At 41.2% G+C, this 25,029-nt stretch overlaps 1 protein-coding gene across 1 annotated transcript in view; it reads right to left on the reverse strand.

Moving 5' to 3' along the window:
* Nucleotides 1–10,263: 10,263 nt before the first annotated feature.
* EFNA2 (ephrin A2) overlaps nucleotides 10,264–25,029 on the reverse strand; it is a 343,212-nt gene continuing 328,446 nt past the window's right edge. Inside the window, exon 4 of the mRNA XM_056517108.1 lies at nucleotides 10,264–12,197. Within this exon, the coding sequence (XP_056373083.1) occupies nucleotides 12,079–12,197 (119 nt within the window). The 3' untranslated portion in view covers nucleotides 10,264–12,078. The remainder of the gene's footprint in view (nucleotides 12,198–25,029) is intronic.

A 25,029-nucleotide genomic window follows, 5' to 3' on the forward strand; every position in this document is an offset into this window, starting at 1 on the left:
GGTGCTGCTCTTGGCTGGTAATTACACCTGTTACTCTGACCATGTTTCCATTATGTTCACTATGTCTGTTTGAGCACATGCATCCTGAGTTTTAACCCTGTCTTGTCCAATATCTAGATTTTAGCCTGCTTTGTTTTAGTACCATTGTCGGGTTTTAGTATTTCTATAATGTTCATTCTTCATATTCTTTGTGTTTCCTGAGTCTGTATTCACATTGAGCATTTTGTCAGTCCTGTTTTGACCCTTGTTTGATCCTGGATCTCCTAAAATAGAATCCTGTTCTGAGCCTTGTGCTAATCTGTCTATCTAGGGGTGTGTTAGTCTTGTGTCTGTATTCGTGTATCTTGGATTTTTGTTTCCTCCCAGACTAGTATCCTGTTCACACTGGTGAGTGTGCCCGCTAGCTAGGAGCCTATTTGGCTTTAGTACTGTTGTCTCTCCATGTTTGGAGTGGGGTGTCTAGTGTGTCTCTTGTTCAGAGTCCAGTGTAAAGTGCTCTTGAATTCCTGACCAGTTTTGTGTTCATCCCCCGCATCTCCAGGTTTTATTTGCTGTATACTTTTCCTCACATCTAGTCTTGTTCATATTATCATATCTGCCATTAATCTTGATCCTGGTTCTTGAACTGTTTGTTAGTATGCTATATCCTGCCTGGTATATCTATTTGTAGCTTTGTAGTATTCTCATTATGTTCCTGACTTGTTTCCCAACATGTACTGTTTCATTTGTTTTGTTTGACTCTTATGCCCATGCACTTTAGCGCAGTATAGGGTCGCTGTTTTTGGAGTTAACGCTAAGCCCAGGATTAGTAATGGACTCTGCCTATTAGACAACTTCCACTACTTAGCCTGTCAAGTAAATAAAAAAAAACAACACATTAAAAAAAAAGTTTTCCAAAAAAACACTCCCCCACAAGCACGCGTTAACCATTTTATTAACAGTAAACAGAAAGAAAAAAATGCTGGTCATCGACGCAGTCCACCGAATCCGAAGGAGTCCACAGGATACACGGATCTGAAATGAGAAAAAAATAGGTTAATTCATTTATTGTCACTTGCCTGCGCATCTCCCGTGCCGCACAACTACAACTCCCAGCATGCCTTTACAGTAAGGACATGCTGGGAGATGTAGTCATGTGGTGTGGGAGATGTTCGGGCAAGTGACAAGCTTGTCACCTACCCCCCTCTGCATGACTACAACTCCCAGCATGTCCTTACAGTAAGGACATGCTGGGAGTTGTAGTTGTGCGGCAGGGAGCAGATGACAAGCTCCCAGCATGCCCTTACAGTAAGAACATGCTGGGAGTTGTAATTGTGCGGCAGGGGGGCAGGTGACAAGCTTGTCACCTGCCCCTCTACAACTCCCAGCATGCCTTTACAGTAAGGGCATGCTGGGAGTTGTAGTCGTTCAAGCCAGGGAGGCGGCCGGTAATGCGCCCCGCTCCCTGGCCGGCGGTGATCAGAAAATCACTGTAATTTCACATTTGCCACTGACACGGGACCCGGTGGGAAATATAAATTACAATAAACTCCAAACTGAGGGATAGCAGGGACGGCTCCTGCACATCTCCCAGCCCGTCTGCAGGAGTCCCAGGTGGCTGCAGAGTAGTGTTGCTCGCGAATATTCGCAATGAGAATTTTATTCGCGAATATCGCATATTCACGAATTCGCGAATATTTGCGAATATAGCACTACATATTCGTAATTACGAATATTCTTTTTTTTTTTTTTTTCACAGTACACATCACAGTGATCATCCCTCTCTGCTTCCAGCTTGTGTGGTGTAAAGAAGGCTCTAATACTACTGTGTGAGACTGGCGTGCGAATTTTCGCATATGCGAAAACATTAGCATATGATAATTTTCGTATATGCGCATTTTCGCATATGCTAATTTTTTTATACGATAACTTTCGCATATGCAAATTTTCGCATATGCAAAAATAAAACGTGAATATTATGAATATGCGAATTTAGCGAATATATGACGAATATTCGTCCATATATTCGCGAAATTTCGCGAATTTGAATATGGCCTATGCCGCTCAACACTACTGCAGAATGATGCCAGCCCGGGCTCCTTTTAACATACCTCAGCGCCACAGAGTTTTTCTAGTCCCTACTGTAAAATAAAATTTCCCGCCGGGTCCCATGATTGGCTGCTCAGTCACGAACAATCATGGGACCCAGCGGGAAATGTGAAATTACATTAGGGACTAGAAAAACTCTGCGGCACTGAGGTATGTTAAAAGGAGCCCAGGCTGCCACCCAGAGCTCCATCTGATTCTATCCCCCCTACTCTATTTAACTTACTGAGGGGACGGGGACACATCCCCCCCTTGTCTCCCACCCACCCGCGCTGCACATCTCCTGCCCGCTACTTGCTACAAGACTACAACTCCCAGCATACCCTCACTGTAAGGGCATGCTGGTAGTTGTAGTCTTGCAACAGGTAGCAGACAGATGGGAGCAGGGCTGCCATCAGAAATTCCGGGGCCCCTTACATGAATCAAGACTTAGGCCCCCCACCCTAGGGGCCCACTTCTGATTCCCCCCCCACTAGGGCCAGTCTCAACTCCACCCCCAAGTCCTCCCCAACCCTAGGACCTATATTTTTTTTTGAACTACAAAGAAAGTAAAACTTTAGTATGAATTGTATACCATTTTTACCCGGGACGGAGGACATACAGGTTCGCCCAGAAAATAAGAATGATCGGAGCTGTCAGAGACAGCTCCAACCATTCTAAAGGATGGTAGCGAGGTGGCAGGGGTGCCATATCCTCCTATCCCCTGCCATTGGTCGATCTGGACTGACCGACCAATGGCAGTTGGGGGCAGGGGGGGGTTAAAGTTAATTTCCCCCACTCTGCCCACCGATTGAAGTCCGGGCAGAGTGGGGGGACATGGCCAGCTTAACGGAGCAGCAGCGGCAGAGACACCAGGAGGCAGCAGGATGATACAGGCCGGAAAGTGTGGCCGTGGAGGAGGCTGTAGTGAAGATCACTGCTGAAATGGTTTTTGGGGGGCATGTCGCATTTAGGAAGCCCCTATGGTGCCAGAACAGCAAAAAAAAAAAAAAACACATGACATACTATTTTGGAAACTACACCTCTCAAAATACATAGCAAGGGGTACAGTGAGCCTTAACACCCCACAGATGTTTGACGACTTTTTGTTTTCCCTAAAATGCTGGTTCTTACCCAAATTAGAATAGGAGGAATAGGAGAAAATGCCCCCAAAATTTGTAACCCCATTTCTTCTGAGTATGGAAATACCCCATTTGTGGACGTCAAGTGCTCTGCTGGCACACTACAATGCTCAGAAAAGGATGAGCGCCATTGAGCTTTTGGAGAATTTGTTTGGAATGGATGTCAGGGGCCTTGTGCATTTACAAACCCCCCCGTGTTGCAAGAACGGGGGACCCCCCCCCACATGTAACCCCCATTTTGGAAACTACACCCCTCACAGAATTTAATAAAGGGTGCAGTGAGCATTTACACCCCACTGGCGCTCATTTTTCATTTTCACAGACCACTGTTCCAAAAATCTGTCAGACACCTGTGGGGTGTAAATGCTCACTGCACCCCTTATTACATTATGTGAGGGGTGTAGTTTTCAAAATGGGGTCACATGTGGGGGGGGGTCCATTGTTCTGGCACCATGGGGGCTCTGTAAACTCCAAAAGCCCAGTGGCGCTCCTTCTCTTCTGAGCATTATAGTTCACCCGCAGAGCACTTTACATCCACATATGGGGTTACAAATTTGGGGGGGGGGGCTTTTTTCCTATTTTGCCTTGTGAAAATGAAAAATTTAGGGTAACACTAGCATTTTAGTGAAAAAAAAGTTTTTTTCATTTTCCCATCCAACTTTAAGGAAAATTCCTCAAACACTTGTGGGGTGTTAAGGCTCACTATACTCACGGGGGTATTTATTTTATGGCGTTGATGTCAGAACCACTGTAACCACTGTAACCACTGTATCAGCCACCCCTGTGCAAATCACCAATTTAGGCCTCAAATGTACATTGCGCTCTCAATCCTGAGCCTTGTTGTGCATCCGCAGAGCATTTTACGCCCACATATGGGGTATTTCCATACTCAGGAGTAATTGCATTACAATTTATGGTGGTCTTTTTTCCCTTTTATCTCTTGTGAAAATAAAAAGTTTGGGGCTACACCAGCATGAGCCTGTAACATTTTTTTTTTTTTTTACACTAACAGGCTGGTGTAGGCCCCAACTTTTCCTTTTCATAAGGGGTAAATGGGGCAAAAGCCCCCAAAATTTGTAATGCAATTGCTCCCGAGAATGGAAATACCCCATATGTGGCCCTAAACTGTTTCCTTGAAATACGACAGGGCTCTGAAGAGAGAGAGCGCCATGCGCATTTGAGGACTAAATTAGGGATTGCATAGGGGTGGACATAGGGGTATTCTATGCCAGTGATTCCCAATCAGGGTGCCTCCAGCTGTTGCTAAACTCCCAGCACTCCTGGACAGTCAGTGGCTGTCAGGAAATGCTGGGAGTTGTTGTTTTGCAACAACTGGAGGCTCTGTTTTGGAAGCACTGCCGTACGATACGGTTTTCATTTTTATTGGGGGGGGCAGTGTAAGGGGGTGTATATGTAGTGTTTTACCCTTTATTATGTGTTAGTGTAGTGCTTTTTTTGGGTATAGTCGCACTGGCAGGGGTTTATCGTGAGTTTCCCGCTAAGAGTTTGGAAAATTTACCGCAGCTCGAACTTGAAGCAGGAAACTCACTGTAAAACCGCCCGTGTGAATGTACCCTGTACACTCACATAGGGGGTGGGAACCTCCAGCTGTTTCAAAACTACAACTCCCAGCATGCACTGACAGACCGTGCATCCTGGGGGTTGTACTATTGCAACAGCTGGAGGCATACTGGTTGCAAAACCTTCAGTTAGGTTCTGTTACTTAACTCAGTATTTTCCAACCAGGGTGCCACCAGCTGTTGCAAAACTACAACTCCCAGCATGTACTGATCGCCAAAGGGCATGCTGGGAGATGTAGTTATGCAACAGCTGGAGGTATGCAACTACAACTCCCAGCATGCTGATACAGCCGTTTGCTGTTCGTGCATGCTGGGAGTTGTAGTTTTGCAAGATCTGAAGGGCAAGAGTTTAGAGAAAAAAATAATATTTCAGGATTTTTACATTAACACCATTGACCATTTTGGTTAATTACCATTATACAGTATTTATCGGGGTATACCATGCACCGGCCTAAAACACGCACCCTCATTTTACCAAGTATATTTGGCGCAGTGACGAGTGACGTCTTCAATGCGACGTCATTACGTAGCGCAGCGCATAGCAATGACTCAGGAAACCGGCACCAGAGCCAGAAGCAGCGCGGACCCGACCCCGGCAACAGGTAATTATAAAACCGGGGATGGCAATGGTGTAGCGGCGCCAGCAGTGTCTGGACCCCAGGATAGGCAGAGGCAGAGAAGCTGGCAGCGACGGCAGGTCTCTGGACCTGCAAAAGCCGCTGCAGTTCATTGATTTAAAGCGCCCGCTTTAAATCATTGAACTGCAGAGGCTTCTCGGTGTATAACACGCATACAGTATTTTAATAGTTCAGACATTTATGCACGCAATGATAACGCATGTGGTTTATTTATTTTATTTTTTTTTACATATTTTTTTTTCATATTTTTTAAACATAACGGGAGGCGAATAGGGTGTACAGCAGTGTTTCCCTACCAGGATGCCTCCAGCTGTTGCAAAACTACAACTCCCAGCATGCTCAGACAGCCAAAGGCAGTCCGGGCATGCTGTGAGTTGTAGTTTTGCAACCGCTGGAGGCACCCTGGTTGGGAAACACTGCTGTACAGGTACACCCAATGTATACAAGTTAGTTCATTTAGTCTGGGTAGGCCCCCCTGTTAATATAGTTGTTGTAGGCCCCTCTTAGAGGGCAATATACCTGGGGACTGTGACCTACAACTATATGAGAACAACTGTCTGCAAAGAGGGGCCCTACATTAATTATACCCCATATAACTACATGCTAACAGTTGCCCCCATATAATTGCAGACCTCAGTCCCCAGGACCCAGCTGCCTGCCACTGTCATTCCATATTTTTGCCAACACCCACCCATGCTTTTACTACTAAGTACCCTCACGGCCGGCCGGGTGCCTTCAGCTCAGGGTAGGCTCTCCTTCAAGGTCTCCAGGCCTTTTCATCTGGTACGCTTCAGCTCCTCCCCAGCAGACAGTGCTACTGAGATGATGGGGCATGCTGATTATAGCACAGCGGACGTGCCTGCACACGGCACCTTCATTAGGCTAACTCCTGAGGGCCACTGTGTTTTAAAGAGAGAGAGGTATGTGTGGCTGCAGGCCCCAGGTTGGCAGTGTGACTGACTGACTATACAGAGTACAGTCAGTCAGTGTATAGCGGCTGCTCCACTGGAGTCATAAAAAATCAGACGGAGCCCGGCCGCCCGGCCGGCTGCAGAGTGATGCCAGCCCGGGCTCCTTTGTACATATTTATATCATATTTGCCGGCTACCAGCAGGAAATATAAAAAATTGCTCTCCAAAGCCGTTTTGTTAGCTAGGTCCGGGCTGGCTTACATTTACGGTGTTTTGGAGGGCTTGCGACTGTTTATGCGACTTTTGCTCTTGATAAATCCCTGACCACTGCAAAGTGAAAAATAAAATTCACTTTGGAAAGCTCTTTTGTAGCTTTTCGCTTACAGCCAAAAGTCGCACAAAAATTTGCTTAGGTGCTAATGCGACTTTTTGTGCGACTATTGTAAGCAAAAAAAGAGCTCTTAATCCCTTGATAAATGTCCCCCATAGTGGTTAAGCCTTTAGATACAGGCAGTAATTAATATAGTCATCTGGCCAACAAAACTACATGAAAAACAATTGGACATTGGTTTTGATATAGCCTTTGAAAGAGGAGGTCATTACTCAGAAACAACTTGACTGTCTGATGACAGTGGCTACATATCTCTCATCTTTATATATCTCATATACATAAAGTATCTCTTGCCACAAACAGGTGAGTAATCCACTATGCATAAAGATTTTGTCTGATCGCAATAGTCTGTGTTAAAGGGGTACTCCGCCACGCCCCCTCCCATAGACTTGCATTGAGTGGGCGGGATGTGACATCGCCCCGTCATCACGCACAGAGCCAGTGTGTTCTGTATTGATGACGGCGGGCTGGGGACCTTTGGTTAGGGGATAAGATGTCTGGGTCGGAGTACCCCTTTAATTATATTCTTCGTCCAATAGTGGAGACATTTCTGTTTAATATGAAAGATATAACTAATGTCTTACGAAGACTTGACCATATGCTAATTGAACCAAAAATGAAGAACATGGGGGAGATTTATCAAAACCTGTCTAGAGGAAGAGTTGCTGAGTTGCCCACAGCAACCAATCAGATCTTTTATTTTTGAAAATGCCTCTGCAAAATGAAAGAAGCAATCTGATTGGTTGTTATGGGCAACTTAGCATATTTTCCTCTGGACAGGTTTTGATCAATTTCCCCCCATAACTTGTGGTGTGGAACTGCTTTATACGTTTGTGAAATATGAAGACAGTTTACATGCAGTGAAATCATTCTTGGCTATGACAGATATGGATGTGAAATTTGGTGAATTCATTGTAGAATTACTATCATTTCCTTTGACACTTTGTCATGTTTAGGGAGTCGTTCTTTATACAACTCCAGGGGATCACAATGGAGGTGTCTTGTGCACCCTCTTATGAGAACTTCTTGTGGCTGTGGGATAGAACAATTGTCAATATAAATTCATGCCCTCCTATTAATAGGGTAAATCTTTGGGTCGATTATATTAATTACATCATTATGATGTGGCAAGGATGAGTTGAATGAGTAAATGCAGGGTTTGTATAAATAAAATCAACATCAAATTGACATACAAAATGGGATGAACTGATATGGATTGATATGGATGATTCTTGATATTATGCTCCAGGTAGAGTATCAAGGTTTTATACAAAAAAAATAATCTTAGTCAGAAGACTACATGAGTTAATTTAGTGTTGCATCTCAATTTATCACATCCCACAAAATATCCAGTATTTGAATCCCAAACATACTGATTGATAACATGTTCTATAATAAGAGTATTAATACGGTACTTAAAGGTCAACCAATTGCAACTTGCCCTTAGGCTTGGTGTTCCTGAAAAAGACTTAAGAAATAATTGTAAATATGTTTTGACCTTCACTTCTATGTATATGTTTCTAAACAGGTATATAGACAATAAAAATATTGTTTTGTATTTTTATACACTTTTTTTCTATATTTTGTAACCAGCAATCATATAATATGATATGTGGAGAACTGTTTTCTTGGGTGTGTGTTTTTACCTTCAGAATATCAACAGATAAATTGCAGAGGAAAAACATCTAAAATGTTCTCCTGTGGATCTCTGTTGCTGCCAAGTGCTTGACATTGGCCCTGAGCTTGTTTAATGCAAAGCTACCATTTTCTCCGAGCTTACTTTGATTGCTAGGAATTTATGCTATAAAAATGCTGGGTTTGGCAGTAAAGACAAATACCATTATTCTAAACTCTTTTTAGACAAAGATCTAGGAAATGTATGTTTGTGAGACTCACTAGGTATTTTGTTAATTTCTGTAGATTTCCCAGAGTGAAAGAATTACCAGTTATTTACTGGTATTTATAATATATTTCTTGTCATAACTCCAAAACCAATTATTAGGTATGTTATGCATTTTTGACCTTTTTATTCATTTAAAGGAACATACTTTATAAAACTGATACTGTACACTTGCATATCTAGTGCAGGTCCATGGGTGGTGCGTGACACAGGGATTCTCACTTTGGTATTCTTTGATTCTTTGCATCATGCACCAGCCCCTCAGTTTGCACAGCAGGCTTAGCACAATTAAAGTGTACCTCTCATCAAAAAAAAACTTTTGATATATTATAAATTAATGTATGCAGAATAACTTTACAATTGCATGTTATTAAAAAATATGCTTTTTTCTATTTAATTTTCCACTTTGAAGAAATGACCACTAGGGGTCTCCCTACCAGTCCTGGCAGCAAGCATTTCAGACTCATGCTGGAGTCCTAAACACTACGAGCTGCCAGTCTGCTTTGTTCACAAAGGAGAACACTCAGAGCTGCCAGTCTGCTTTGTTCACAGCCTGTTTGGCTGTGAACAAAGCAGGCTGGCAGCTCTGAGTGTTTAGGACTCCAGCATGAGTCAGAAATGCTTGCTGACAGGACTGATCAGGAAAAATACAATAGAAAGAAGCATATTTTTCATTAACATGCTATTGGAAAGTTATTCAACATTCATTAATCTAAAATATATCAAAAGTTTATTTGATGAGAGGTACCCTTTAATTTATTTAGCAGTCTTGTTCCTTGTTAACAATGGTCTTACATTGGGTTTATGGACTGGAGTGTCCTTTCATTTTGCATAATTTTAAAATAAGAAGGGGTTATAAAAGGTTTATGTTTATGCTTTTCTTTTAGATATAAGACAGTATTTTGGATATCTTAAGTTGTTGTCTTAGCATTTTTAGTTAGTGCAAGTATGCATTGTAACATATCAACACAATAAGATAGGCTGAAAAAATCCATTTATCTTTTTCAGCCCATTAATTTGCAGTGTTGATCCAGAGGAAGGCCAAAAAACCCATGAAGTAGAAGCCTATTTTTCTCTAGGATCCAATACTGTTCCTCACTCTGTGTTACCGTTAAAGGTGAGAAAATGCAACAATACTAATACAAATCATAAAACAAGCAGCAATTATGATGTCTAGAACTATACTTTTGTTGCCTAAAATATGTGGACACTGGAATATGCACATATATTATTGTTGAAAATCCCATTACAAAGACATAGACACAGATTTCCTTCACTTCTCATTGCTATTCTGGGCAGACTTTCCACAAGATTTGTGCCAGTTTAGTGATGTCAGACACTGAAGTGTATGTGGATCTTAGTTCCGCCTCAGAGATCCTGAAAACAAATAAAGTTACCAACTTTGTACTGTGCAAAATTAGTTTCTCATATTGAGTTTTAACAGTATCTGATGCTGTTTAAATCACTTCACACTGGCCAAATACAATGCTTTAAAGATCATAAATGTCAGTATATGATTGCCCACTAGCTGGGAAAGAGAATGCTCTGGAACTAAAGAAAAAATTAAATATTCCATTTCATTTTGATAGATCTTAACAATTATATATCACTCAAGGCAATAGCAGAGAAAGACAAGAGTGGATAAAATGTATTTTATTGCAAGTTTTTGCTTCCTAGTCTATAAATCATACAACTTCCATAAAATTCATTGTCAGCAATACATAGAAAATCACAGTATACCTGCTGGCTCTATTTACACACATGGATGAAGTGTCTGAGACTTGCACCTATAGCAGGCAGACAGATACTGAGTGATGAGATGGGAGAATCACATATGGAGAATAAAACAAAGTATAGGTTTTTATTTGCCACGGGAGCATAGGAGCTTGAGAAACAACACCACGTTTTATTTTTTGCTGTATTAAAAAGTTGACGGAGTAAAGAAGACTGGAGGAGAAGACAGACCAGCACATAGAGCTTAAGTGCAAGTTAGAAATTTTTGCTAACGTACCACCACCTAAAAGCGGAGGCATTGTACATGTACTTTACAGCCATAAAGGTCCTAACCATGTAACTGCTGAGTCCAGACACTTTGATTCCCTCAATGTTCTTTTAACTATCCTTAAGAGGCAGCCATGTCTATTTGTATTTATGTTTTTTACAGCACCATGAATGGTTTTCTATTAGGTTTCTTTTTGGAAATCAGTAAGATATTGGCACAAAATTTCTCTGTTCCTTGAAAATGAAATAGAGTTTTTCAGCATTTCTCACTTTTATATAAACTTTTATGTTACTTCTTTATCTAATTTATTTTTAACTTAAAAAATATTTATATATGTATATATATATATATATATATATTTATATATATATATAGGTCCAAGTGTAAAGGCTGTATATACTGCTGTCACTGCTATTGCTCATCCACTCACATCTGATGGCAATGAATTAAACATAATATACAAGACACCCTTTCTAGAATAGGCAATTGCTGTGTTCCCAAAATGTACTGTAATCTGGTTGTAAAAAGTACTTATGTTCCAGAATTACAGAATGCTTTGCGAATCTTCAGTTACAATACTGATGTCAATATCCTTGCAATTGTATACAGGGTCTTGTGAACAAATACTCTACAGTGAGGAGGCGATACTCTGATGTCTGCATCAATAATCTTCACATGCCACATTTCATCGATTAAGAGCTTAATAAACTGATTCACAGAGGAAGGTTAATTATTTAGCACTAGCTGTTCGCTGATGTTACAGCGAAGAACAGAATGATAGAGAACTGAACTGTTACAAGGGAAATTGACATTATAAGGGTCTGAGGTGTGATTTTCTGTCCAAGTGAAAGAAGCACTAGAAAGCTATTACAGAAGACAAACAATCGGTCTTTTGGCTGCCTTATGTAGTCTTTGAGACAAAGGCATGATAACCAATCTTGGTCCCTCCATATTTGCACCTTACCTTACACATCTACAAAATATTTCACAATATGAATTGAACCTCTTTGTAGAGAAATTGGGATGGAACATGACAGGCGAATGGAAGAAAGTGTCAGATGACAGAATAGTCAGAGCGAGTCGAAACCCATTACATACATATTGGAAAAGAATCTCCACAATTATGTTGTTCTACTGGTGCAAATGCAGGAAACATACTGAGAATACAAAATAAAAAGACTATACATTTGGTCTGAAAATGTAAAAAGCAAGTTACTGGAAAGCTCCAAACTCCAGCAAGCCTGCACTTGTGGCCCCAATTTAATCAGCAAAGTTTTGCCCTCATTTAAATGTCAGCAGAAGTCCAGATTGTTCACACTGTTCTCATGAGGGGAAATTCACTTCTTTCCTGTTTGTGTCTCATACACATGTTCCAGATTTCCAGGTGCCGCTCTGCTCCTATTTTCTCCCTCTTTTCTGTGCTGATGTTTTGCTAATTGCCATCAAACAGCTACAATACAATGATAGTCCAAAACAGAAGAAAACCAAGGCTGGAGTGGGGGACCCTGAGACTAAGGCCCGAATTATTGCTGGTGAAGATAGGCTCCGGAGACTCATAAAGAGAATCATCTAAGGTAAAAAAAAAAAAAAAAAAAAGAAAGAAAACAAATATTAGAGATCATGATGGTGTCACACTTTGTATTCTGATCATAAGCTGCTCCTGTGGCAAATAAAGCCTTTCATAGGAATTATAAAGAGACATTTAGTCCCATGCCTTTGGCAGATTGACACTTGTTTAAGCACTTTTTTACATAGCTAAATCATAGTATAGGCAGGACTGCATGAATGATTGCGGGATTGTTTGTGCAGCCCTAGTTTATAATGAGCAATGGTCAGCCAACTAACAATGATTCTTAGGCCTGCAAAAACAACCCGATCAGCCAATGATCCTTTTCTCCTTCATCGGCTGATTGGTCATCATTTTACATAGGTCACTTTGTGGGAACAAACATTCCTGCAAACTTTTATTCGGCCAATAGTCTGCCTGACTGATAGGCCCTTAACTTTCACTAACCTTATGTATAAAACACCATACAGTACTTCAATTATTTTATGAGGAACAATTTACAAGACTCCAATGTAGCATTTAAGTGTGGAATGGTAAATATATGTGCCAACTGTTCTGGTTAAGCTGGAACAATTGTATTATTTGAAACCCAAAACACCTCAGAAATACAGCTTTCACTTCTTTTCCACTCCAAAAACTGAAGTCGGGTTTACACTTCTTTACACTTCTTACACTGTTTTTGTTATGTTGACTGAAAACACTGAATCAGTAGAATTAATAGATATAGTAGACGTAAGAATTCAAGAGGAACCTTTACCTGTACTTGGCAAGGCTTGGGATTTCTATCACAGATAGCTTGCATATTTATTAGTTATTACACCTATTTTTATATTGAAATTCTCATATCATTTTTCAATATAAACATGCAGATTAGCTTTAATCTGCCAACCCTCACTCAACTAAAATATTGCAAATGACAGTAAAATTATCAGTTCAAGTATCATATGGGAACTCTCCACACAGCTGATATATGGGGCCTAGGGAGAAAGGGGCTTGTCCTGTTGTGTCCCGTATATGTTGCCGTTAGGTGATTGAGCCTGTTCAGGTCTCTCCTCTAAAGAGAAATTGAATTGATGGCAAACAAGGAAATGTTAGACTAAATTCCTATTTTGTAAAATTTCCTGACGTATTTTATTTTAGCCACATTTTTCAATCAAAATAGACAGAATAGACTTTTTAGCCAATTAAGGGTAGTGTCACACACAACTTATACACAACATATTTTACGCTGCACAGTGGGAAATAAGCTGGCTATTCCTCTGTTAGCTGAAACACAGGGCTAACCCGTGGCAGCCCTGTGTGTTCAGTGAGGTTTGGAGGCGGGGCCGTGCGCCCACGTAACTGTTGACACGCAGCCCGCCTCCAAACCTCACTGCGCACACAGGGCTTCTGGTGGGTAGCCCTGTATTTCAGCTAACGGAAGAATATGGAGATATTTTCTGCTGCACAGCGCTAAATACGCTACAATTATATTGTCTGTGACCCTATCCTACTAAGGGCTAGAATATGCACATAAACAAACTACACCAGAAAATATATAAATGGGCATTGTCAGATCCAAAAACTTTTTATATGTTGTTACTGATGAAAATTAAAGACCTTTTGTAATATGTTTGTTTGAAAAATGTTGAATATTTAATAAAGAAAACGGCTCCTGAAAAGGTATGTATGTAGATAAGCTTTAATGCACATAAAAAAAGATCCACGCAACGCGTTTCAAAACCGAAAAGATTGGGATGAGTTATTACACACCCGCCTTTTAACCCTGTGTTTTGCGTATAGTGCAGGTAAACCAGCTGTCAGTTTTCCTTTAAAAATTTAACCTAAAGTTGGCTGCATCAGGAAGGCATAAGTATGCAGGAATTGGGAGGAATAGCTGTCAACCAAAAGAGGGAATAACATCTACTGGAGGTGTATAGTAGAGCCATGTGTGGGAATGTTTTCTTAATCCTACTGGATTTCTGACCATAACTGCCCGGTTCTCAATGTGTGTGTTCCACTTTCACCAGGTCGTGCAACATGTGCGTCAATTCCCTCCTGATCCTGCAAACATTTAGTCACAGGTTTTACACCTCCATGCAATTTCATTACCACATGTGCCATTTCATCACCCTCTTGTGCCCTTTCATTAGCCCCCTATGGCATTTTAGAGGTTTTCTGGACTGGGCAGGATTTTGCAGGACACGCTATATGTTCTCTGACTGGCTGCTCCTTCCCGCAACAGTCTAATTACCAATCGTGTCCGCATGTTTTTTATTGGATCCTGCGGTACCCGTGGTATCCCAATCCTGATGTAGGACTCTAGTGTATATGTGGTGTCCCAGTACTGGACATGGTCCTGTACCTTGTGTTGTAAGTCCCCATAGTCAGAGTTCCTTCGTCCTGATAGGAGTCTCTTAATGGGATAACCCCTAGTCGTCTCTTCCTTCTTTAATTTAATGAGTATATTGTATATATTTTATTGTATAAAGGTTACTTCCAGGACCTTAGGTCATGTGATCTACAGTAAATGTGTTGCTAAGGTTAAGGACCTTCCAAGTCCCGTGATTGTGCCACCTGATGTACCCCAATCCTTTGTAATAGGACTGACAGGTTTGGGGGTCTAATAAGCTTTGAGCCTGCCCCTTCAGATATACGGGCGCTGTATCCAATGATCTCTCTCTTCTCTCCATGCTCTCTTGGGTTCCGGACTAACAGAGAGAACACAGCTCTGTGCATACCTACAAGACAAATCTAGGCCTTAAGCCTATCTCTTCAGCATCTTGCTAACCGTGAGTTTATCCAACTCTCTCCTAAAATCCTATGTGACTACGGAACCTAAATCAAACCCCTAAATTCAGTGGAACAGCGTAAAACAAGCCTCAAAGCTTATTACCTACAAGGTCCCAACCAACCTGTGAGGAGCCTAAGTACCAGTCCTCTGTATAGACTGTTTGCTGATTGCATCCTGCATAAAATCTGCAGTAAAGTTAATTCCAGTTTACTACAATCCCGGTTGTGTACAATCCTTTATTCCTCCCTATCGTTCCTGGGACGGGTGGCGGTAGGATATATATATGAGGAGGAACCCACACCCTGGTGTTACGACAGTTAAGGGTTAATACAACACCCTTTAATCACTACACAGCTACACCCTATTCCCCCTACACCCCCCAAGCTTACCACATATAGATACCCTTATATATATCCACTTAAAATGCATAATACAATTGTGGCCGTAAATGTTGGCACTCCTGAAATTTTTCAAGAAAATGAAGTATTTCTCACAGAAAAGGATTGCAGTAACACATGGTTTGCTCTACACATTTTTATTCCCTTTGTGTGTATTGGAACTAAACCAAAAAAAGGAGAAAAAAAAGCTAATTGGACATGATGTCACAACGAACTCCAAAAATTGGCTGGACAAAATTATTGACACCCTTTCAAAATTGTAAAAAAATAAGATTGTTGCAAGCATGTGATGCTCCTTTAAACTCCCCTGGGGAAAGTAACAGGTGTGGGCAATATAAAAATCACTCCTGAAATACAGATAAAAGGAGAGAAATTCACTTAGTCTTTGCAATTTGTGTGTGTGTCACACTAAGCATTGACAACAGAAATAGGAGAAGAGAACTGTCTGAGGACTTGAGAACCAAAATTGTGGAACAATATCAACAATCTCAAGGTTACAAGTTCCAAAGATATTCAAGCTGTCCTGCAGGCTCAGGGATCATCAGTGTCAGCGCGAACTATCAGTCGACATTTAAATGAAATTAAACGTTATGGCAGGAGACCCAGGAGGACCCCACTGCTGACACAGAGACATAAAAAAGCAAGACTACATTTTGCCAAAATGAACCAGAGTAAGCCAAAATCCTTCTGGGAAAACGTCTTGTGGGCAGACCAAGATAGAGCTTTTTGGTAAAGCACATCATTCTACTGTTTACCGAAAACGGAATGAGGCCTACAAAGAAAAGAACACAGTACCTACAGTGAAATATGGTGAAGGTTCAATGATGTTTTAGGGTTGTTTTGCTGCCTCTGGCACTGGGTGCCTTGAACGTGTGCAAGACATCATGAAATCTGAGGATTACCAATGGATTTTGGGTCGCACTGTACAGCCCAGTGTCAGAAAGCTGTGTTTGCGTCCGAAATCTTGGGTCTTCCAGCAGGACAATGACCCCAAACATACGTCAAAAAGCACCCAGAAATGGATGGCAACAAAGTGCTGGAGAGTTCTGAAGTAGCCAGCAATGAGTCCAGATCTAAATCCCATTGAACACCTGTGGAGAGATTGTTTTTCTATTATGGTAAAATTCAATAAAAAACTATTGAAAGAAAAATTGCTGTTGGGAAAAGGCACCTTTCCATTAGGAGAGACCTGGAAGAGTGGTCCAACATTCCGGCTGAGAGGTGTAAGAAGCTTATTGAAGGTTATAGGAAACCACAGTTATTTTTTCCAAAGGATGTGAAAGCAAATATTAAGTTAAGGGTGCCAATAATTTTGTCCAGCCCATTTTTAGAGTTTGGTGAGACATTATGTCCAATTTTCTTTTTTTCCTCCTTTTTTTGGTTTAGTTCCAATACACACAAAGGGAATAAACATGTGTATAGCTATCCTTTTCTGTGAGAAATACAACATTTTCTTTAAAGTGTGACAACATACAGGCAGGGGTCGGCACTATATCTGGATTGGAAGCGCCAGGCTGCCCGGAACACTTGACTGCCTCTCATCTCTAACTGTAAGCGCAGCCTGCCAGACACTCATAGCGATCGTGGTTAATAACGATCAGTGTCTTGATGGGCAGTTCTGGATGGATGCCCAAACCGCCCATATTATAGTCCACCGCTGAATATTTTATTGATTCAATGAGAGTCCTTATGGTAATAGTTCAATAAATTATACAATCTAACAAATGTTATTTAGTGTTAAACAACAAAAGAGTAAAAGTTATAATAGAGCACCTTTGGCATTAATCATTCTGAGAGCTAGAAAATGCTGATTTTTTAAATGTAATAACTGGACTAAGTAATTACTTAAACATAAAGGACCTTCTGTCTTTCTTAGCTGTGTAAACCATAATACATTAGCTCGATCTTTTAAGACATGTAAATTGTGATGTAGAGTTTCTGCAGGTCATTTTTGCTTTACCAGCACATCCCATTGTTTTTTTTTTTTAACAGATTGTGCTCTGGAGAACTTGGAGGCCAAGTCAACATATTGACTACCTTGACCTTTTTATCTGGAATAATTCTTACAGAGTAGCAGGGCATATGATTCTACTCAAAGAGGCCACTGCCATTAGGTAATGCCATAGTCATAAAGGGGTGGAATTGGTTTGGAACAATGTTTACTTGTTTAGGTAGCAGTGGCAATAAACCACAAAATAGAAGCCAATATTCCTCAACTAAAAGGTAAACAGTTAATGCAAATCTATCAGAATACATCGCTGGATCAACAACCCTTCTCTAGAATCTGGTAACTATGACATGTAATGTTATAAGAGGAAGAGTAGAAAAAATAGTGTCACTCACCGCATTTGAAAATTTGAACGGATTGCAGTGAGTGCTACTATTTTTTCTACTGTTCTTACTATAATATTATGCTTCAGATAGTAGAGCACCACCTGAACCAAGCCATGTGGTTTGTATATTTTTTGCTTGGGAGAATACTGGGAGTAGCGTTTTTGTTTCAAATTAATGGTTTGCATAACGTGATGTTTTTACACTAGATATAGGGGATTCCAACTTTTTATATACAAAGTATAAATAAATAATGGGTGAGGTCTCTGAATTATCCCTGATATATTAATATATAGTTATTAGGTCATCCCTTAGCTACCTTTTTTCTAAACTAAATAGCCCTAATTTTGATAATCTTTCTGGGCACTGTAGTCCCCCCATTCTATGTATTACTCTAATTGCCTGCCTTTGAACCCAAGCTCTACTATGCCTTTCTTGAGTTTTGATATCCAAAACACCACATATTACTCCATGTGTGGTCTGACTATGGATTTGTAAAGTAATAACCACATAAATGTCAGACCCCAAGATTTCCCAGCAGAACATTGCCTGGGGTCTCTCTTTCAATGCTCGCCCACACACAGCAGGGGTTTCACAAAAATGTCTATTGCACAACTTTGTTGGCCTGCCTGGTTACCAGATTTATTGTAAATAAATCATTTACAGGACCAGCTGGGATGTCATCTTTAGCAACCTATATTAATCACAAAGGATCCCATATGAGGCCCAGGGCAATACAAATATTACCAATATCCCTTTGGAGTAACCCCCTCAGGGACAATAGATCCTTCCACTTAGGGACTCATTAAAATGTAAATTTTATTGTGCCAAATTAAAATTGTTTATCATAATTCACACATGAAGTTAAAACTATCAGTGATCTCCCAGTATATAAATAAGATTCTCTTTTTTATTTAGGGTTGTCCCTTATGTATTTTTTACCCAGTGCGTGCAACAAAAGGTGGGAGCCTACTCAGCTCATTCGTTACATGTTATCCTCTTTGTTCTCCAACTCTCTGCTGTCGCCACGTCATTCGGCATCATTTCACATCACTCAGGATCAAGTGACCGGATCATGCGGCTGGCGCTAGTCATGTGATGCCTCCAGGGTATCATGTGATCATACCTTCCCTGTCGTTGTTTATGCCTCAGATTCACTCTGTATCATTCAGTTCAACGCATTGCACATGTCACCGGACTTGCATATGCCCGCAGTCCACACTTCTAGGCATTCCCTCCACTGTTCTAGACCACATACTTGCATATGAGATGGAAGTACATGCATCTGAATCTCTAAGTTCAATGGGGGGGGGGCGGGGAAGAGATTTTCTGAGATCTCGCATGAGAATTATATTCCCTTATGTTGTTATATAATTAAGGCTGTTTAAAAGATGTTCCTGTATGTTATTTTTTATTATATATCTATATATATAAAACTCAACGTGTATGTATGTGTGTATGCATGTTCCACAAAAACTTCCAAACGGCTAAAGATATTAAAATGAAACTTGGCACACATGTTACTTATATGTCATCAACAAACATAGGATAGGTGATTTAACCCTTACTCACCCCCATTTGCCAGGAGCGGGGTTTATGTTTAAAGTCCCATACAAGTCAATGGGAAATATATGTTACTGCATAACTTCCAAACGGCTGGAGATATTTCGATAATACTTGGTTACATGTTACTTATATGTCCACTTAAAATATAGGATAGTTAATTTAACCCATAACTACCCACATTTGTGAGAGTCAGGGTTTTTGTTTAAAGTCCCATGCAAATCAATGGGAAATGTATGTTCTCACATAACTTCTGTACGGCTGGAGATATTTCAATACCTGGTACACATATTACAGGTCGGGATAGGAGGTCGGGATGGGAGATCGGGAAAGGAGGTCGGGATAGGAGGTCGAGATAGGAGGTCAAGATAGGAGGACGGGATGGTCGGGATATGAGGATGGGATATGAGGACAGGATAGAAGGTGGAGATAGGAGGTGGAGATAGGAGGTCGGGATAGGAGGCCGGGATAGGAGGTCGAGATAGGAGGACGGGATAGGAGGTCGGGATAGTAGGTCGAGATAGGAGGTCGAGATAGGAGGACGGGATAGGAGGTCGAGATAGGAGGTCGAGATAGGAGGACGGGATAGGAGGACGGGATAGGAGGTCGAGATAGGAGGTCGGGATAGGAGGCCGGGATAGGAGGTAGAGATAGGAGGACGGGATAGGAGGTTGAGATAGGAGGTCAGGATAGGAGGTCGGCATAGGAGGTGGAGATAGGAGGATGGAATAGGGGGTTGAGATAGGAGGACGGGATAGGAGGTTGAGATAGGACGGGATAGGAGGACGGGACAGGAGGTCGAGATAGGAGGACGGGATAGCAGGACGGGATAGGAGGTCGAGATAGGAGGACAGGATGGTCGGGATAGGAGGTCGGGATATGAGGACGGGATAGGAGGTTAAGATAGGAGGTGGAGATAGGAGGTCGGGATAGGAGGCCGGGATAGGAGGTCGAGATAGGAGGTTGAGATGGGAGGTCGGCATAGGAGGTGGAGATAGGAGGACGGGATAGGGGGTTGAGATAGGAGGACGGGATAGGAGGTTGAGATAGGAGGACGGGATAGGAGGTTGAGATAGGAGGACTGTATAAAATAGAAAAGCAAAAAAAAGGAGGACGGCGCCTCGTGTAATTCCGATGATATGTGTTAAAGCGAAAGATTAAGTAATATGCTCACCTTAGGTGAACCTTGGGTTCATGCATGTAACCCCTCCGTGTTGGGGTAGTGAGCAATAGTCCGGAGCTGCAGCCTGCGGGTTGCGGCCGATGTCCTCGCAGAGATCGGCAGAAGTCTTGGAACAAAGTACGGTTTGAAGAAAAAGGAGAACCCTCTTCGTCGGCGCTGCTCGACTGCATATGTCCACAATTGAAAAAGGGAGGGCTCACTCCCGAAACGCGTCTTGTCCTGTCTGTACCCCCTATTGTATGTGTTTCAATAAAATATTGTTACATAATACTCTGGGTACCATCCACATTATTGCACCATCCGAGCAGCGCCGACGAAGAGGGTTCTCCTTTTTCTTCAAACCGTACTTTGTTCTGAGATAGGAGGACGGGATAGGAGGTTGAGATGGGAGGTCGGCATAGGAGGTGGAGATAGGAGGACGGGATAGGGGGTTGAGATAGGAGATCGAGATAGGAGGACGGGATAGGAGGTCGAGATAGGAGGACGGATAGAAGGACGGGATAGGAGGTCGAGATAGGAGGACGGGATAGGAGGTCGAGATAGGAGGACGGGATAGGAGGACGGGATAGGAGGTCAGGATAGGAGGCCGGGATAGGAGGACGGGATAGGAGGACGGAATAGGAGGTCGGGATAGGAGGTCAGGATAGGAGGTCGGGGTATGAGGACGGGATATGAGGACGGGATATGGGGTTGGGATATGATAACAATATATGGGGATGGAATTTGAAGTCAAAAGCTTCCTCCTTTGTTGATTTTCCTCCCCAACAAGAATGAGGAAGGAAAAACCGGGCAACGCTGGGTACTCAGCTAGGATATATATATATATATATATATATATATATATATATATATGTGTGTGTGTGTGTGTGTGTGTGTGTGTGTCATGGCCGTAAATGTTGGCACCTCTGAAATGTTTCTAGAAAAATAAGTATTTCTCACAGAAAAGGATTGCAGTAATACATGTTTTGCTGTACACGTTTATTCTCTCTGTGTGTATTGGAACTAAACCAAAAAAGGGAAGAAAAAAAGCAAATTGGACAATGTCACACCAAACTACAAAAATTGGCTGGACAAAATTATTGGCACCCTTTCAAAATTGTGGATAAATAAGATTGTTTCAAGCATGTGATGCTTCTTTAAAGTCACCTGGGGCAGGTAACAGGTGTGGGCAATAAAAAAAACACACCTGAAAGCAGATAAAAAGGAGAGAAGTTCACTTAGTCTTTGCATTGTGTGTCTGTGTGCCAAACTAAGAATGGACAACAGAAAGAGGAGAAGAGAACTGTCTGAAAACTTGAGAACCAAAACTGTGGAAAAATATCAACAATCTCAAGGTTACAAGTCCATCTCCAGAGGTCTAGATCTGCCTTTGTCCACAGTGCGCAACATTATCAAGAAGTTTTCAGTTGGCACTGAAGCTAATCTCCCTGGGCGTGGACGGAAGAGAAAAATTGATGAAAGGTGTCAACGCAGGATAGTCAGGATGGTGGATAAGCAGCCCCAAACAAGTTCCAAAGATATTCAAGCTGTCCTGCAGGCTCAGGGAGCATCAGTGTCAGCACAAATTATCCTTCAACATTTAAATGAAATGAAACACTATGGCAGGAGACCCAGGAGGACCCCACTGCTGACACAGAGACATAAATAGTAAGACTACATTTTGCCAAAATGAACTTGAGTAAGACAAAATCCTCTGGAAAAAACATCTTGTGGACAGATGAGCCCAAGATAGAGCTTTATGGTAAAGAACATCATTCTACTGTTTACCGAAAACAGGCCTACAAAGAAAAGAACACAGTACCTAAAGTGAAATACGGTGGAGGTTCAATTATGTTTTGGGGTTGCTTTGCTGCCTCTGGCACTGAGTGCCTTGAATGTGTACAAGGCATCATGAAATCTGAGGATTACCAATGGATTTTTGGTCGCACTGTACAGTCCAGTGTCAGAAAGCTGGATTTGCGTCCAAGATCTTGGGTCTTCCAGCAGGACAATGACCCCAAACATAAGTCAAAAAGCACACAGAAATGGATGGCAACAAAGCGCTGGAGAGTTCTGAAGTGGCCAACAATGAGTCCAGATCTAAATCCCATTGAACACCTGTGGAGAGATCTCAAAATTGCTGTTGGGAAAAAGTGCCCTTCCAATTAGAGAGAATTGGAGCAGTTTGCAAAGGAAGAGTGGTCCAACATTCCGGCTGAGAGGTGTAAGAAGCTTATTGATGGTTATAGGAAGCCACTGATTTCAGTTATTTTTTCCAAAGGGTGTGCAACCAAATATTAACCCCTTAAGGACTCAGCGTTTTTCAGTTTTTGCTTTTTTGTTTTTTCCTCCTTACCTTTTAAAAATCATAACCCTTTCAATATTCCACCTAACAATCCATATGATGGCTTTTTTTTTTGCGCCACCAATTCTACTTTGCAGTGACAGTAGTCATATTACCCAAAAATCCACGGCAAATGGAAAAAAAATTGTGTGACAAAATTGAAGAAAAAAACACCATTTTGTAACTTTTGGGGGCTTCTGTTTCTACGCAGTGCATTTTTCGGTAAAAATGACACCTTATCTTTATTCTGTAGGTCCATATGGTTAAAATGATACCCTACTTATATAGGTTTGATTTTGTCTTCTTCTGGAAAAAATCCTAACTACATGCAGGAAAATGTATATGTTTAAAAATGTCCTCATCTGACCCCTATAACTTTTTTTTTTTTCCACGCATGGGGCGGTTTGAGGGCTCACTTTTTGTGCCATGATCTGAAGTTTTTATTGGTACAATTTTTTTTTATCAGACTTTTTGATCACTTTTTATTCCTTTTTTAATGGTATAAAAAGTGACCAAAAATACGCTATTTTGGACTGTGTCATTTTTTTACGTGTACGCCATTGACCTTGCGGTTTAATTAATGATATATTTTTATAGTTCGGGCATGGCGCACATGGCGACACCACATATGTTTATTTTTATTTACACAGTTTTTTTTAATGGGAGAAGGGGGGTGATTCAAACTTTTATTAGGGTTAAAACACATTTATGAACACTTTTTTTTGCAGTGTTATAGCCCCTATAGGGAGCTATAATACTGCACACACTGCTCTTTTACACTGATCACTGGCATGTACTAGCATGCCATTGATCTGTGTTATCGGCGCTTGACTGTTCCTGCCTGGATCTCAGGCACGGCGCAGTCATTTGCCGATCGGACAACGAGGAGGCAGGTAGGGATCCTCCCGGTGTCCCATAAGCTGTTCAGGACACCGCGATTTCATTGCGGCGGTCCCGAACAGCGCGACTGAACTGCCGGAATACTTTCAATTTCACTTCAGACGAGGCGGTCAACTTTGATCACCGCGTCCGAAGGGTTAATACAGGGCATCACCGCGATCGGGACCGACCCGTTATGATGCAGGGTCACCGCGTGACTCCACGTTATATCTCACGGGAGTATATATACGTCCTGCGTCGTTAAGGAGTTAAGGGTGGCAATAATTTTGTCCAGACCATTTTTGGAATTTGGTGTGACATTATGTCCAATTTGCTTTTTTCCCTCCCAATTTTGATTTAGTTCCAATACACACAAAGGGAATAAACATGTGTTACTGCAATCCTTTTCTGTGAGAAAGACTTAATTTTCTTGAAAAATTTCAGGGGTGCCAACATTTACGGCCATGACTGTATATAACTATGAGTTATAGCTGTTTGTGAATATAGAATTTTGCTATGGAGTATTTTTTAGAGGCATGGAGCTAGTATTTATACCACTAAATTATTTTAATTCACAATGTGTATTCTAATTCACAGCACACATATGTATACCACAATGGGGGCATATTAATTAGTTGGCATATGGGTTGGATGCTCATTTTTTTATGACATTTTAAACTTGTTCTGGTTATGTTATGTGATTATATTCATAATGGGTTGTATCTGGTGGGGTTTAAGCATGTTTATTTAGATGGTTTTGCTTTTTTATCTTTTCTATCCCAGTGCTTGTTTCTTCATATCCACGTTTCTCCATCCTTTCGATTGTGCTCCATCTATGGATACCTTTGCTAACCTAATCATGTTAGTGATGGTATTATTATTTATTATTTACTATCGCGCCTTCACTTGTGATCACTCTTATTATACTAATTTTTTTTTGTTTTTTCTTTTCACAGGTTTTCACCATAGTTTATCATCCACTAACACTCATTATTTCAATGTCATTCCAGACTCTGCCAACAATGGTGAGTACATTAATGGTTAGAACAGAACCGTGTGATTAATCTGCATATTTTTACTATTATCCTATATTCACTTAACTCAAAAAAGCTCAAAAAGCTTAACTCAAAAAGGCTGAATATGAGAATCCTTCATTCAAACCTATTGGTTGTTTTCTGTTTAATCTGAATAACCTCTTCTGTAAGTAATTGCTTACCTATGTCTCCTTTTCTCGGGCCTAATTTCAGCTGGCACATACCCCAGAATCTCATCACATCTATTTTGTTGTCATGATAAATCTTCACATGTCTCGCTATTGGAGTATCAGATTGAGTCCTTATCTTGCTTAGATGTTTACTTATGCGTTTTCGCAACTCTGGTGTAG

The sequence above is a fragment of the Hyla sarda genome, chromosome 1 (assembly GCF_029499605.1).
Source record: "Hyla sarda isolate aHylSar1 chromosome 1, aHylSar1.hap1, whole genome shotgun sequence".
Lineage (NCBI taxonomy): Eukaryota > Metazoa > Chordata > Amphibia > Anura > Hylidae > Hyla > Hyla sarda.